The sequence below is a fragment of the Zalophus californianus genome, chromosome 9 (genome assembly GCF_009762305.2).
Source record: "Zalophus californianus isolate mZalCal1 chromosome 9, mZalCal1.pri.v2, whole genome shotgun sequence".
NCBI classification, from domain to species: domain Eukaryota; kingdom Metazoa; phylum Chordata; class Mammalia; order Carnivora; family Otariidae; genus Zalophus; species Zalophus californianus.
Window position 1 is genome coordinate 25120968 of NC_045603.1, and position 16241 is coordinate 25137208.

Here is a 16241-nt window from a genome sequence, read left to right on the forward strand (position 1 = left end):
ATTGAAAACTGTCAAAAACTGGCCACTGTGGAGGTCCCTTCCATTATGAGCCTAAATCTTTTTAGAGTAGACCCAGGGTCTTGAGTTGAATTCCCAGTGGGCTCAACACATAGTTTGCACTTGGATATTTAAAGTAGAAAAAATGAGGTTGATGAGGAAAATCTTGCTTTTGGAGTTAAGTTTCTAACTGAGTGCTGGTAGGAACCTCTGGGACTTTTGAGGGCTTGTGTCAGCAATGTGGATAATCCTGAACCATCAATGGTAGTTCATTCTAATATGAGAATTGCTCAGACTTCTTCTCCTTCATCAATTCTAGACATTCACGCAGTCCGCCCTCACCGTGGGCAAATTGAAGTTGCTTTTCGGTTTCGGTCACTCTTGGACTCAGATCACCACCCATCTGAAATAGCAGGTCTGGGCATGTTTATGTGAGTGAGCTCATTTGGTGTTGTGTTTTGTGGAAAAATTGATCACGTGTCCCTTGCCTTCCCCTTGCACAGAAAGTCACAGGTTCTGTGATCGTGTTCAGGATGCATACACCTTGCGCTGCTGTCCACAGGTAAACAAATTTAAAAAATCGTTTTATTTTCCAATTCAGGGCGGAAATAGAAAAAGAGGAAAGTGTTAAACAGTCATGTAAAAAAAATAAAAAATAAAAAAATAAAAAGTCATGTAATGGTCAGTTACAATCCAAATGTCTTTACTGCCTCTTTTAAAAATTAAGCATATCATACTTCCATTTGTCCTGTCATTGTAGTTTCTATTCTCTATGATAAGCTGTTTGTTTCTTTTTGAATTGCTTTGCTCAGTTCTCTTGTACAGAAGCACAAGAGACAACTTGCTGTGTTGGTTTACTGCTGTAGCTTTTAAAAAATTCTTAGTAATCGCATCATCCTAATCAGTTAGTGGAATTTTACTGGTTCTCTCTTTTAGATTCCACAAGAACCAGCCTGACAGAGATGGTCACAGGAAAGGCGAATCATAATTCAAGTGCACATCATTGTTGTACCTTATCTGCATTTAATAAGCAGACATAAACCATCACAAATAAATCTGTGAGGCTTAACTCCGGATTTAAAAAAAATGCAGCAGACCGGAGTTGGCATGAGGTATTCAGCATTGCAGAGGTTATAGCTCGTTTGTGTGTGGCAGTTAGTTGGATGAGAGATTAATGTACTTCTCAAGAATGAAACAATATTTCATTTTGTGCCAGATTCTAGTCCAGAGTGTAATCAAGAATCCTTCCTAGAGTAAACGCCTTCATTTCCTTTGACTCAGCAAGTTCCATTCTAGCTAGTTGATCAAAAACATCTATGGGAAAGAATTGCTAAATTAGCCCTATAGCACAACTAAGTCCCAGGTTTAAAACTTGCTTCCTTGCTATTCTAATATGAATATCAGACTCTGTGTGACAGACACCATTATCAGTGTTTTCAGTGTACTCACTCATTTAATCTTGTATTGTAGGTCCATGGTGTGGTGAACGACACCATAGCGTTTGTGAAGAACATCATTACCACAGAACTTAATAGTGCAACCGATAATCCTGTATCTTTTGACTGCTTCTTACTAAACTGTAATTGTAGAATTCCAGCTGATAATTTTAGATCTGCTGAAGTGATCATCTTGTGTAGCATCTCTGTTCTGTCACTCCATTTCATCGACTAAGTACCTAAGGTTCAGAGGTTAAGTGACTTTCTCTAGATCAGAGCTGGTAAGTGACAGAGGCGGGTCTGTGCACCTAATTTCACTTCAGAGTCTAACATGCTGTGCTTTCCAAATGGACCCACTAAAGGCTAAAGGACCTATTTCCAGCATTGGCAGAGAGGGTTCATGAAGACGTTTGCTGCTGAGATTGCTGATAGAGGATGAAGACATAGGTCACATGTGTGATTGTGGGGACCCTGGGCAGGTTGGCACTGATGCAAGCCTTCTTGGTTCTAGTGACACAGTAAACAGAAGGCAACTTGTTAACACTTACTGAAGTATTGCTCAAAGAGTTATGGCTTTCCTCATCTCAAGTTTTTATTTTTGACATGGTGTTTCAATCAGTGTTTCCAAATTTTACAAAGAATAGTAAGAATGCTTCCATTTCTCAAAGATGGAGCCCTTCTTTCCTTCATGGTGTGGGTATCACAGAGCCATCTTATTTCTGCTTTGGAATGTTCTTTGATGGTATAGTTCCCTACAGATGTCAATGTGATCAGTCACGAGTCACACTGGCAAAGTCTTCACAGAGATACTCGATACTGCCTTTGAAGACCACCCAAGCCCGTAGGAATATATTTTTCCTATCCCACATCTGCCTCAGTTCTTAACACTGGAGAAAGTGCTGAGTAGGGGCACCTGGGTGGCTTAGTCATTAAGCGTCTGCCTTCGGCTTGGGTCATGATCCCAGGGTCCTGGGATCGAGCCCCATATTGGGCTCCCCGCTCAGCGGGAAGCCTGCTTCTCCCTCTCCCACTCCCCCTGTTTGTGTTCCCTCTCTCACTGTGTCTCTCTCTGTCAAATACATAAATAAAATCTTTAAAAAAAATAAAAAAAAAGAAAGTGCTGAGTTAACAACCCTGGAAGCCATTCCTAGCTGAGGTTAGCAGACAGGTTTCACAGCAGCTGTGTAAGATTTATCCAGTGTGGTTTCTCTGACAAGCTTACTTCAGGATATATGTTTTATGTCCTCAGTGTCAGGTTATTTTACAGTTAAGTCAGACCCACACTAAATAATTCTCAACTCACTCACCCCAACACCACTCCACCCCTCCCCCCCCCACAATGGAGTAGCGCTTTCATGAAGTCTATGTAAGTCTTGCCTCATCTATCAGTGCTTGTAAAGGAGAGATACCCATCCTACACTTACATAATTTAGACTTTTTTTTTTATCTGAGAGAGCGACTGAGAGCGTGAGAGAGAGAGTGAGAGAGCATGAGCAGGAGGGAGGGGCCGAGGGAGAGGGAGAAGCAGACTCCCCACTGAGCAGCGAGCGGGATACAGGACTTGATCCCAGGACCCTGAGATCATAACCTGAGCTGAAGGCAGACGCTTAACCAACTGAGCCACCCAGGTGCCTTCATAATTTAGACTTGAAAGGGTATCTTATATAGTAAAAACAAAGAGTATATATATATAAAGTAAAAATCCATTAAATTAGTGGATATGGGAGAAGGATAATTCCTCACTACATTCTTCTCCCACCACTTGCCCCAGCAAAAATTTCGGCCAAAAGGACTTTCCTTTCTCAATTAAAGATTAATTATTGATGAATTTCCAATAAGGTAATATTTGGGAGTTCTCCTGCAATACTGGTGTTAGTTGAAAGAATATTCTTCTCAATTTTTCTATTGTAGATATAAAGTACCTATCACACAGTTGCTAAATGTTATGGAAGCTAAATTCTAATTATCATAATCTGATAGCCAACAAACAAATTTGGAACAGCTGGAGAACTGAACATGCTTAAGTTCTAAGTAGGTGCAGAGGTTACTTGCTATAAGGATTCAGAGAATGGAGAGAAAACTAGGGCCTGTGTCTGGGGGTGGGTTAGTGGAGACGAGCCAGCGCTGGGCCTAATAGGCTCATGGTTATATGTACCGAAAAGGGTAACTCCCAATTTGATGAAGTTAATGTAATACATTACATTCCAAAGAGCATCTCTAGCTCTTTGGAAGTCAGAACCTTTCTCACACAGAGTCAATTCCTAGCTGATAGATAATAAATATTCTTTAGTCCAGTAGGTATAAATCAGCCCTCTGGAATCTTTAAGAAGGGTCTGTTACCGCCTTTGTCTGGGTGCCTGTTGTTCTAAGTGAAGTGCCTGATAGAATGGAATGATCCTTGAGGGCGTTAATATGCAGTGAGTCTAAGTTCCTACTTAGATGGGTTTGCAACAGCCTATTGGCCGCCATTTGCTATGGATGCTGCTGCAGGATCACTGAGTAGAGCGCTTGAAAATCTTCCCAGAGTTGATTGTTCGAGACAATTTGGTGGTTGCTCATCAGCAGTCTTCCAGTCAGCAAATTCTTCTACCAAGCACAAGTTCACATTGCCCCCTGAAGAAATAGAACTGGTGTTCTGGTCTCTGTTCTTAGTTTCAGATACAAACTTTTTGAGGGAAAGTACTAACCACTAGACTATGATAGTTATGATGTTTGAGAATCTCTAATTTCTGAAAAAAAATTTCATGTTCCATGTTTCCTTGGCCCCCAGTTAGGTGTACATGATTCATCTTTAAGGTTTTGGGTATTTGTTTTGTTGTTTTTGTTTTTGTGTCCCTTTATGTCAACAACGTGTAGACTCTCCTTCCCTCCTCCCGTATTTGTACAAGGGCTACAAGTGTTAAAAATTAGCCTTAACCTGTTTTGCAAGATGGTTTTTGCCAGCAGGGGAGAGACTATTTCTGGAGGAAACTTCCATGGTGAATACCCAGCCAAAGTAAGCTTTTTAGAATTGTTCCTGACCCTGAAAGCATATTCCAATTTAAGCCAACTGAATTGAGATACTCTTTCTAGGCCCTAGACTATTTGGCCATTGGAGTCCATGAACTTGCTTCAATTAGTGAAAGAAGAATTGAAAGGCTCTGTAACCCCTCTCTCAGCGAGCTGCCTCCCTTCCTGGTGGCTGAAGGTGGTCTGAACTCTGGGTTTATGATTGCACATTGCACCGCCGCAGCGCTTGGTAAGAATACCGCCCAAGAATACTGCCTGTTCCCCAGAACACAAGCCGGCCCATTTCATCTGAAAGTCACATTTTGTGCTTGAATGAGATCTTTTTGCCTACCTCATTTGCATCCTGCCGGTCTCAATACAAATGCAGAAGAGAAGTCTCTTTAGAAAAAAACTAAATAAAACCTAAACAAAGCTAGACTGAAACATAATAATACCCTAATAAGTTTGTAAATGATGAGGTTTCCACAATTTCTCTGTAGGAAGCAATTTGATATCAGATAGAAACTTCATCTTTGTAGCTTTTTCCCTAATCTCAATTTGAAGACTATCAGAAGGAAAAAGACAAAGATATCTACAATTATTGGCAAAACTTGAACTGACCTGAATGATTAAGCTTTGGGTACATTCTATTAGGTATACCAACCACTAAGAACATAAATATGTGATTACAATGTGCAAAAATGCTTATAAGAAGATGCCCTCCATGAAAACTGAGCTTCAGTGTAGCTGATTTCTGACTCAAAACTGTGAGTAACACAACAGGGTCCGGTACAAAGGACGTGCTAAGAGCTTCATTTATATTTGCTCACTTAATGGTCACAACAATACCACGAGGTGTGTACTATTATTACCTCCATTGCACCGATGATCTGAGAAGTGACTTACCCAACACTGGACAACTAGTAAGTAGAATTGAATTCAAACGCAGGCATTTTGGTTCTCAAATCTGTGCTCTCACTTCAATTAACGTGGATCTCATTTTAATCCATACTTAATCCTAAAATATGGTTGCCAAATTTAACAAATAGAAATGCAGGATGCCTAATTAAATTTGAATTATTTGGGACGTACTTGTACTAAAAAATTGTTTTTATCTGAAATTCAAAGTTAACTAAACATTCTGTATTTTTTTTAGGCAAACCTACCCAAGAGGCAGGAGAACATGTGCTTAATTAAGAGCATAGACTCTAGGTCCAAATTCCAACTCTGCCATTTATCAGGAGTGTGATATGGAGCAAGTTTCTTAATCCTTTTACTCTCAGTTTACTCCTCTGTTAAATGGGGGTGATAAATTTACCTAATGGGACTGATTTGAGGATGAAATGAATGCATATAAAGCTTTAGAACTGTGCCTGGCCATGTTGTAAGCACTAAATAAATATTAGTTGCTATTAATATTACTCCCAACCCCTTCCTCACCGAGGAAGCTTCACTTGAATGTGTTTGGCTTTCCCTAAACTGCCTATTGAAGTTGTTCAACTTGCTTTCATTATAATGAAATGGGTAGTTTTCTTTTTCGGGGCATGTAACTTCTCTTTCTGAACGGACCACAGACTGCGTATCCATATAAGCAGGTTTAGGGTCCCAGGACTGGGAACTTACAGTGCTTGAAACCTGGGGAGTTCTGGGAGGACCAGGACGAGCCGACCACCTGGTCTGCATCGCTAGATTATCTCAGGATCCTTTATAGCGTAGAGAACAACTGAAGCCTCACCCAGCCACTCTCGGGAGCAAAAATGTAGGGGAGAAAACTCTCTCCGTGGCTTCTGGAGCCGGGGAGGAGGTCTGGAATCTAGGTCCTCCATACTTAATGTGTTGTCCTCGAGCCAAGAATCTGGCCATCCACTGAGAGTTTGTTAGAAGAGCAGAATCTCTGGCCCCACTTGAAACTCGACATTTGCATATTGACAAGATGGAGTGAGTCATATGCACAATAAAGTTTGATCTAGGCCATTTCTAGAATTTCCCCCACCTCCCCAAGATATGTCTGGCAGTCATGGAGCCCTCTGTCATCCCTGGACAGTCTGAGCTGTGAAATCTCCTTGGTCAAAACTTGTGGGCCTGGTCTCCATCCCCAAATAACCACCCTGAATTCTAATGCCTCCTCTGGTGACACAGCCAGTCCATTGTTCTCGAGTACTTGGAAAAGCCCATCACTTCTTTTTTTTCCCTATTCTCCCCAGCATGCTAAACGCTTCCAGTGTTTTCAACGAGGCTTTGTAATAGGGTTCCTATCTGGTCTTACCTCAGAACTCACTATTCCCTCCTTTTCAATTTGATATATACCCAACCTGTTTCCTTTTCCCCAAATAACTTTGGACCATCCGGTGCTTCGATGACAACCAAGAGCTCCTGGAGAGGAAACTCCATGCTGTCGAACACATTGGGAAGCCAACGTGGCAATTTTTCCTATTAGCAGCATACTTACCTTGCACTGGCCTCTTGCAGTTTCTGAGAACAAGGCTCTGTGCCACCCCTCGTCTGTGGACTCTCTCTCCACCAGCGCTGCCACGGAAGACCACGTCTCCATGGGAGGATGGGCAGCAAGGAAGGCCCTTCGGGTCATCGAGCACGTGGAACAAGGTAAACCCAGCCAGTCTGGGACGGCGAGCCTCACTGATAAACGACTACATCTGCGATCCTCAACGTAGGATCCCTACCGGCGGATCCCTACTAGCAGCATCGGCATCACCTGGGAACTTGTTAGAAGGGCAGATTCTTAGGCCCGGCCCCAGACCTGCTAAATCAGAAACTCTAGAGAAGAGAGCAGAACCATCTGGGTTTAACAAGTCTTCCAGGTGATTCTGAAGCTCGCTGAAAATTAAGAACCACACCTGCTGTCTAAGCAGGTTCACTGGTTGGCTTAATTTTTTAAACAATTGAAAACATATTCAAAAGTGGAGAGATTAGTACCATGAACCCTCCTATACCCTGACTCAACAAGCACATTTGCTTCATTTTTTTCCTTGACTTTTCTTATTTTCACGCAAATCCCATGACATTATTTTCTTCCCTTAAATATGAATGCTTTTTTTAACCACCATGATGCCATTATCATATCGAACAAAAATCAACAGTAAGTCTTGGCATCACCGTTGAATACATATTCAAAATTTCCCAATTATCTCAATGCCTGCATAGTGGGTTTGTTCAAATCTGGATTCAAGGCTCACATTTTAAATTTGGTGGTCAAAGTTTCAAGCTTCTTTTCGTCTAGAACAGTTCCCTCTCCCTTTTTTTTCTTCATGCTATTGACTAGTTAAAAAGACAGGTCAGTCTTCTGTTAGGGGCTGACATTCTGGATTTACCTTTTAGCCTCCTTGTGGTGTTACTTTTAACTTGTTCTCTGCATGTTATCTCTGTCCCCTGCATTTTCTGGATGTTGTGGAAGACTTAACAAGATTCAGATCCATATCTTTCGGTAGATAAGTTTCTAGGGTGGAGCTGTATTAGGCCAACCTCTCCCTGCCTTCTTAATTACTGCTTGTTTGCTTTTTTTAAAGATGAATTGCCTTCCTTTAGGCATTGTTATCTAAGCTACCAACTTTTTGCAACTGTATCAGAAGCTGTTGGATGACAAAAGAATATCACTACAGTAATGCCTCCCCTTATGGAGGCTGGGAGGATGTTCCAAGCCAAGACCCCCCCCCCCCCCACCCCGTGGATGCCTGATACCACGGGTAGTACCAAGCCCTTTGTATACCATGTTTTTTCCTATACATACATACTATGATAAAGTTTATAAATCAGGCACAATAAGAGATTAACAAGAGTAACTAATCAAATAGAACAATTATAACAATATGTTAAAATATGTTAGGTGAATGTGAACTCTCTCAAAATACCTTACTGTACTTTACTCACCCTTCTTGTGACGATGTGGGATGACAGAATGCTTACGGGGTAAGATGAAGTGAGGAGAATGATGCAGGTGTTGTGAGGTAACTTTAGGCTACTCTTGACTTTCTGATGATTGTCAGAAAGAGGAAAATGATGAATCATCAGAAGGCTCACCTGCTGCCAGACCATGGTTGATTGTGAGCAACCAAAACAGCAGAAGGTGAAACAGCAGATAAGCAAGGACTAAGGTATTTTAAGATACATGTGGGAGAGTTAAGTGCTCTTATTATTGAGATATAATTTACATACCACACAATCACCCATTTAAATTGTACACTTCAGTTGTTATTAGTATATTCACAGAGTTGTGCAATCACTACCACAAATTAATTTTAGAACATTTTTATCCCCCCAAAAAAAACCTTATACCCTTGACCTATCATTCTCCCATTCTCCCTACCCACCCTGCCCCCAGGCTTAGGCACCCATGGATGTACTTTCCCTCTCTGTGGATTTGCCTATTCTGGACATTTCATATAAATGTCATACAATATATGGTTTTTTGTAACTGGCTTCTCCCAGTCAGCACAATGGGTTCAAGGTTCATCCATGTTGTAGCATGTGTCAGCATTTCATTCCTTTTTTATGGCCAAATAATATTCTGTTTTATGGCTATACCACATTTTGTTTATCCATTCATCAGGCGAGGAATGTTCAGGTTTTGTCCACTTTTTGGCTAATATGAACACTGCTGCTATGGACATTTGTGTACAAGTTTTTGTGCAGATGTATATTTTCATTTCTCTAAAGTGGAATTGCTGGGTCATATGGTAACTTATGTTCATCTTTTTGAGGAACTGCCAGACTGTTTTCCAAAGTGGCTCTACCATGTTACATTCTTATCAGCAGTGTTTGAGAGTTCTGATTTTTCCACATCCTCACCAACACTTTTTATTATTATCTGCCTACCATCGTGTGTTCCTAATGTCCCCATTGAACATGCTGCTCTGGCCAAAAGCTTAAGGAGTCACCCTTGTCAGTTCTCAGATCTTCTATCCAGCTCATCAGCAAATCAACCTTACCATCAAAAGACACCAAATCAAGGCTCCATCATCTCCTTTTGACTGGTCTTGTTTTCACTACTGTTCTTCTACAGTCACCACGTATGATAACCAGGGTGAGGTTCTTAAAATGTAATTTTGACCACATCATGTTCCTGCTGAAAATATGCCAATTACTTCCTTCTGCTCAAAACAAAATCCAGCCCCCTTCCTGTAGCCTACAAGGATCATGCGTGATCTGGCTTCTGGCTCTTACTGACACCTCTCTCCATTCCATTCCCTACACTAGAACCATGGTGTTATTCTTGTACCCGCCAAGGACACATCCCTACCTCAGCCCCTGTGTCCTTGCTGGCCCCTCTGCCTGCAACAGTGTTCCCCTAGGCCTTCACGCAGTTCACTTTTTCACTCCACCTTGGTAGCTGTGCAGATTTCATCTCAGATGTCTTCCCAGTCCACCCCAGCTCAACTTCTTGAAGTTTCCAATTCCTTATGCATAAAGTGAGGGCACTGCACTAGAAGATGTGAAGTTTCTTCCAGGTCCCAAATGGATTCCATTACTTAATCCCCTCCCACGGTGACTGTCTGTACTCACCAGAGTTTGGAGTGTGCTTCATAAATTTTAAGAAGTCAAATGTTTTTAATACTCCGTTTCAGTTGACCATGTGAATGGTTTGATCAACTTGAAGCTTCTAAATTATTTTCTTGGCAAATAACGGGATCCAAATGTACAGAGATTTAGATTTCAGTATTCAAAGTTGATAGCAAGGTATGGTACATTTAATAAGAGTTCTTAACTAGGGAAAAAAAAAAAACATGGTAAAGACTGTTTTGTCAAGAAACCTAAAGTTGGTAAGATACCCATTTCTACAATTTCAGTTTTAGTGGGCTTGGGAGCCTCTGAGTTTGAAGGCTTAAAAGGAACATTATAGAATTATCCAGCTCAACAGAAGATTTGCTCATTCACTGACTCCTTCAGTCCTTTGATGAAAGTCTATGTGCCAGGTATTTCAGGCCAAAGGGAAACAGCAAGACTAAAAACAAATGGACATTTACACAAAGGTAGAAGTAGGACACAGATGCCATCCATCTTGATCAAACGAAGGAAGAAGGAGAGAACTAAGACATTTACCTGGATAGCACTGCCCTTCTCAACATTTAAGATACAGCCAAGGGGGTAGAAAAGCAAATTTTAAATGGTAACCAAATACCAAGGCAGCTTCATTTTACCAATAGACAGAGAACTGACCACCTCTGAGTTGGCTAGAGTTGGCTGTCAACTTCCATGCGAGTGACATCCCCCCAGCATGAAGTCAGCCTCAAACAGCTGTACCCTCCACCTTTCTTGTAGTGCTGGCCATCGAGCTTCTTGCAGCCTGCCAGGGCATAGAGTTTCTACGCCCCCTGAGAACAACCACTCCTCTGGAGAAGGTCTATGACCTGGTGCGCTCTGTTGTAAGGTAAAGTCCAACAGGTCCCTGGATGTGACATCATTTCAGAACTGTGAACCTTGGCAGCAGTTCATGTTTGGCTGATAGTTTGATGTGCTTTCTCGGTAGGCCCTGGATAAAAGATCGCTTCATGGCTCCAGACATTGAGGCTGCTCACAGGCTGCTTGTAGAGCAGAAGGTAAGTTGGCCACTTGGCTTACTTCTTAGTTTTGGGTCATTATGGGAAAGCCAAGTGGGAGTGGGGACTGAAGAAATATTGTCTTACTCTCGTTTCCTGTCTATTCCTTGGACGTGAACAAAAAGGAACTTAAGCAACTTCCAAGGCAACTAAAACGCTATTTGATAAACTCTTAAGTGTCCCATGTTGCATCCAAACATTGACTATCTAGCGATTAGAAACTGAAATGACTTTAAATGGAGTGTGGGACAGGTATTCATGGGGGAGAAAATGTGATGAAAGGTTAATGGATCCCCTTCAAGAATATTGTCTTTCGTTCAAAAGCATGTTCTCTTTCCGTGATGCTATCACCACCACCTCCAACTGGCCCAATGACTAAACAGACCTGAAGACAAAACAAAGCCCCAGGGTTTACTTCAAAGGTCTGTGGGTCTGTCTAGCGCTGTGGTGTGTCCTACCCCATCACCCTGGGTGAGATACGGGTTCTCTTTACTGCTTATTTCCTCTGGCTTCATTGACTATAGATTTATCCAACAGAGTCAGATGCCTCAGAGGCTGACTCATTTTTTAAATATATTCTTTAAAGTTCTTTGACCTTTTGTTGTAATTTGTGGGTATCATGTTCTCTAGAATTTCTTGATTTCCCTTGGAACCATTGCTCTGCTCTTGGGGAACGATTTTTCCCTTTGATCTTCTTACCTGTCATTCCTAAGTTGTCCCCTACACCCTTTGAGGGGAAGCCCCCCATGTGCCGCCACCTTTGGTGCTGGTAGAGAGGTGTGTGAGGGGTTAGCCTTTTTTATTAATTAAAATATACCTGACATATAACATTATATTTGTTTCAGGAGTACAACAGAATGATTTGATATCTGTGTATTTTGCAAAACGATCACCACACTGCCTAGTTAACATCTGTACATAGTTAGAATTTCTTTCTTCTTGTGACGAGAACTTTTAGGATCTACTCTCTTAGTAACTTTCAAATATACAATACAGTCTTATTAACTCTAGTCCCCCTGTTGCATATTCTATCCCCAGGACTTGTTTATTTTAAAACTGGAGGTTTGTACCTTTTGACGCCGTGTACCTGTGTCGCTCACCCTCTGCCCCCCGCCTCTGGCAACTGTCAGTCTGTTCTCGGAGTTCCATTTGTTGTTGCTGCTGCTGCTATTTAGGTTCCACATACCATAAAGATCACACAGTCTCTGTCTTTCTCTGACTCATCTCACTTAGCATACTGCCCTCACAGCATTCAGGTTGTCACAAATGCCAAGAGTTCCTTCTTCTTTATGATTGAATAATACACACATTGTCTTTATCCGTTCATCTGTTACTGAAACCCAAATTCGGCTGCCAATCCCTTGAAAGACCAGTATTCAAGAGATGAGTTTTGGTGGGAAAGGAATAGGAGCTCTATTCAGGAGGCGGGGCCCCCTGGGGAGAAGGTGGACTCTTGTCCCAAAGCCCACTCCTGGTTTCTGCTGGGCGCAGAGATATTTAAAGGGCTTAATCAGCGAAGGGAGTACCTAGGTCTGCGACATTTCTTGCTGATGTGCAGACTTGGTGATGTCAGCTGCCGGGTTATCTTGGTGCTTGGCGGTTGTGCAAGAAGTTCTAGTTTTTTGGTGCCCAGGGGTGGAGGTCAGTTGAGCAAGGAGGTCTGGTTCCTTGGTACCCAGAGGTGACGCAAGAGTGTTCTGTTCTTTCTGCAAAGGAGGGCCAGAGCTACAGATGTACAAAGGGAAAGGAAACTCACTTATGTGTGTGACCTTAAAAAAGAAAAACATTTTGATAAAGATTGCTGGGCTAATCAGAAAGCCAAGGCGGCTTCCAACAGACTAGCTGGCCTCTGGGGCCTGGGAAAGTTCTGGTCCTTCATTCCCCAAGGCCGGAGGTCTGCAAATCTCAAAGAAAGTCAGTTAATACTGTTACACATCAAGGGCCTTAGGTCAGCAAGCAAGAAGTGTGCTACCTCGACTCAGGTTAATGCTTAAGACCGGCTGGAGGGCGGCTCTACATCCGTCAGTGGACCCTCAGGGGGCTTTCATGTCTGGCTGTTCGTAAATAAAGCAGCAACGACCGTGGAGGTGCAGGGATCTTTTTGAGGAAGTTAGCCTTTGCAAGGATACACTTTCTAAGGTAATACAAAGGATAGGAAATGCTCCTTGGTTGTTAGCCGCAAGCTGATAAAAAGCAGCTGTCAATCAAAACCAGGACCTGAACCTGAGAAGACTGGATGCCTGAAAGAGAATAGGCTGGTGGGTGGAGCTACCGAGCAAGGGCCTGAAGCACTGCTTCTCACGCCGTCTTGTGCATATGAATCTCCTGGGGGTCTGGTTCCAGGGGAGGCCGATGCTGCTGGCCCACAGGTCACACCGGGAGCAGTAAGAGTGTAAGGAAATAGAGCACCTGGGTGGCTCAGCCGGTTAAGCGTCTGCCTTCGGCTCAGGTCGTGATCCCGGGGTCCTGGGATCAAGTCCCGCATCAGGCTCCCTGCTTAGCAGGGAATCTGCTTCTTCCTCTGCCCCTCCCCCAGCTCGTGCATGTGCTCTCTCTCTCTTTCTCTCTCTCTCTCTCGCAGAAATAAGTAAATAAAATTAAAAAAATTTAAAAAGAGTGTAAGGTGTAGAGCACATGCGCCATGGAGACCCGGCAAATGAGGAAATCCATTGCCTATTCAAAGGTTGTTTTTGAAAACGCACATTCATACCTCTGAGCAACTTTCCTTAATTCTGTCCACACTGAATTGTCCAGGTTTCGTTTGTGTGTTGGCTTGTTTTGCTTCCGAAGAGTAAGTAGCTGAAAACTTTAGAAAGGCTTTGGACTTTGTATTTTGAAAGCTGTTAATGCAACCAAAGACTAATTGACACAGATCATGTGTCAAGTGGCTCATAATGAAAGCAAGCAAACAGCTGCTACGTTCCTACTCAGGTCTAGACGTTTTCATTGGATGAAGCTGATGTTTACTGGCATGTGAGAACAATGTCATCAACATTCTGACTCTGTTTTATCCTTCTCAGGTTTGGGAGGTCGCTGCACCATATATTGAAAAATACAGAATGGAACATATTCCAGAATCCAGACCTGTTTCTCCAACAGCCTTTTCACTGGAATTTCTACATAAGAAATCCATCAGAATTCCAGAGTCCGGGGATCTTTAATGGGCTTTGTCATAGATTAGCAGATCAGAGGGTCCTTGGTTGAACAGCAAGCAATATTATGCTGAAGAGGCCTGAGGACTTTCCTAAGTAGATCAATCCATTATATTGTTCAGTTCTGCTAAAACCTCCTTTGCTTAGGCTGGTGACAGCATTGAAGTTGCTCACCCTAGCACTGTGTTCTTGTTGACCTGGTTTGAAACACAGAAGCTGTTTTCAGATTATAGGAGTTTTCTTTCTTCCTTAACAGTATCAACAGGCCACAGGCCATTTAACATTATTTGAACTCAAATTTTGAAACAGATTGATGATATTCTTTTCCAAAAACATTAGACTATGAAACTTTTTTTTTTTATGGTTTGAAAAGCTCTCCACCAGATAACTTGGGCTATTTGAATTATACCACGATATGATGAATGTTCCTTACGAGGCCTTGATCAACAACTTCTTCTGAAGTCATAATTTGTCCTGAAGCTTCTCTTTCTTCTATTAATTGCATCATAGTCTAGTCAGTAGGTCCAACGAGGTTTTGCATAAAGGATTGCTATTGGAGTGGCCCTCAGTGATATTTATCAAATATCACTATACATCGCAAAAAAAAAAACAAAAAAACTCAGATGCTTAAGCTGGAGTTAGAGGTTAGTATTACTACCTTCTTACTATGTGTTAGTACTTTATTCACAGTCCTATAACAACCCTGCATTAAGAAGCCTCCTGTCCCACAAATAAGGAATCTTATGTTCAAAGGTAACCAACCCCTTCTCTGTAATGGTAATCCTTAAAAGGAGGAACTATTGACAAAGGTCGATGGGGCCCTGGGATGTGTTACCCAATCTGTTTTTTCCTCAAAAAAGAAGGCAACGGACCATTTGGGATCATCTGGATGAAAGATGGGTCGGATGAGCTCTTGGCTTCCCAAGGCTAACTGTGACTTCGCACCTACGTGTGCAAGTGCATGCAAGGCATTCCAAGGGCGGGAGCCTGGGACCACGGCTCTAACATCTACAGTAGCCCGAGGAAAGAACATACACACTTGCCAGCTTGCTGACCCACTTCCAGCCTAAAATGGGTCCAATGGTATATTTCACAATAGGGTTTCACTCCTTAGCTGGCACCCCGTCCCCAGGAAAAGGTGGAGACTAAAGTGAAAACTGCTGCCTACAGCAATTCAGTGACCGAAAATGGGCTGAGGAGCCTATTTACGGAAAGGCCCTTCTGGGGCGCTGTCCTTTGCTAAAATGTCAACAGGCACGAATGAGATTTCTTCGTGCTTAGCCACGAAGCCCAGTCGAGCCAGTAAACCCAGCGGTCTGGTGGCGGCTCTTCACAGCAGTCTGGGGAGGGCTGGATCCCCACAGGCCTCTACGGTCTTCCGGGCACTTTCTGATTGAGTCTTCGAGACAGCTCTCTGACAAACGGATTATCACATGCCTCCAAGAGAATGTCAAGGTAAATGTGGAATAAATCACGTCTCTGTTGTCTTATGTCGTCACACTGGTCTTAGATTTTTATTACAAAGTTGAGCGCCTCTTCAGGGAAAGGCTATTCTAGCTGCAGTTAATCAGGTTTCTGAAAGGTTTAGTCAATGAATATTAGCCCATCGCCACGTGTCTTTAGAAAGTGTGGTTGATTCCTTTCTCCTTCCCGTGGAGTAGCAGCAAGGATTAGAGGCATCTCGATTTCCTCCCAGCAGGCTCACCCGGGCTTCTTCCACTGCTGTCTCAGGGCAGCCAGAGGGCGAGTCCCAAAGCATTAGGCCTGATACACTTCTACAATGCCACACATGCTAATGTCCTGTTGGCCAAAGCAAGTCACCCTTTCCAGCCCAAGCCAGTCTGGGAGAGTAATCCACAAGGGCATTGGCATGTGATTTGCGGTCCGCTACTGTAACAATCTACCATGTACATAAAATCAAACATAGAACCTGAAAAATTCAAGACACTTTTCATTACTACTTTAAACTTGAGTCTTATCTTTTTATCTGGTCACTGGATTATTATCGTTTTATTAAACCTCATTATCTCATGAATAGCGTGGTCATTTTGCCTTTTGGGGGTTATTTGGTTAAAGGTATTAATTTTTTAAATGTAAACATTAGAAATACACCAAAA

General features: G+C 42.5%; 1 protein-coding gene across 2 annotated transcripts in view; it reads left to right on the top strand.

The window, feature by feature from the left end:
* The window catches only part of HAL (histidine ammonia-lyase), a 26082-nt gene extending 9841 nt beyond the window's left edge, over positions 1-16241 (top strand). The window contains exons 12-20 of one of the 2 annotated variants that reach the window (XM_027592455.2): positions 317-412; positions 501-559; positions 1468-1548; positions 4363-4428; positions 4506-4671; positions 6891-7025; positions 10695-10803; positions 10882-10972; positions 13993-16241. In XM_027592455.2, coding sequence (XP_027448256.1) covers positions 317-412; positions 501-559; positions 1468-1548; positions 4363-4428; positions 4506-4671; positions 6891-7025; positions 10695-10803; positions 10882-10972; positions 13993-14133 — 944 coding nt within the window. In that variant the 3' untranslated portion in view covers positions 14134-16241. The remainder of the gene's footprint in view (positions 1-316; positions 413-500; positions 560-1467; positions 1549-4362; positions 4429-4505; positions 4672-6890; positions 7026-10694; positions 10804-10881; positions 10973-13992) is intronic. The other variant, XM_027592456.2, reaches the window with a different exon arrangement.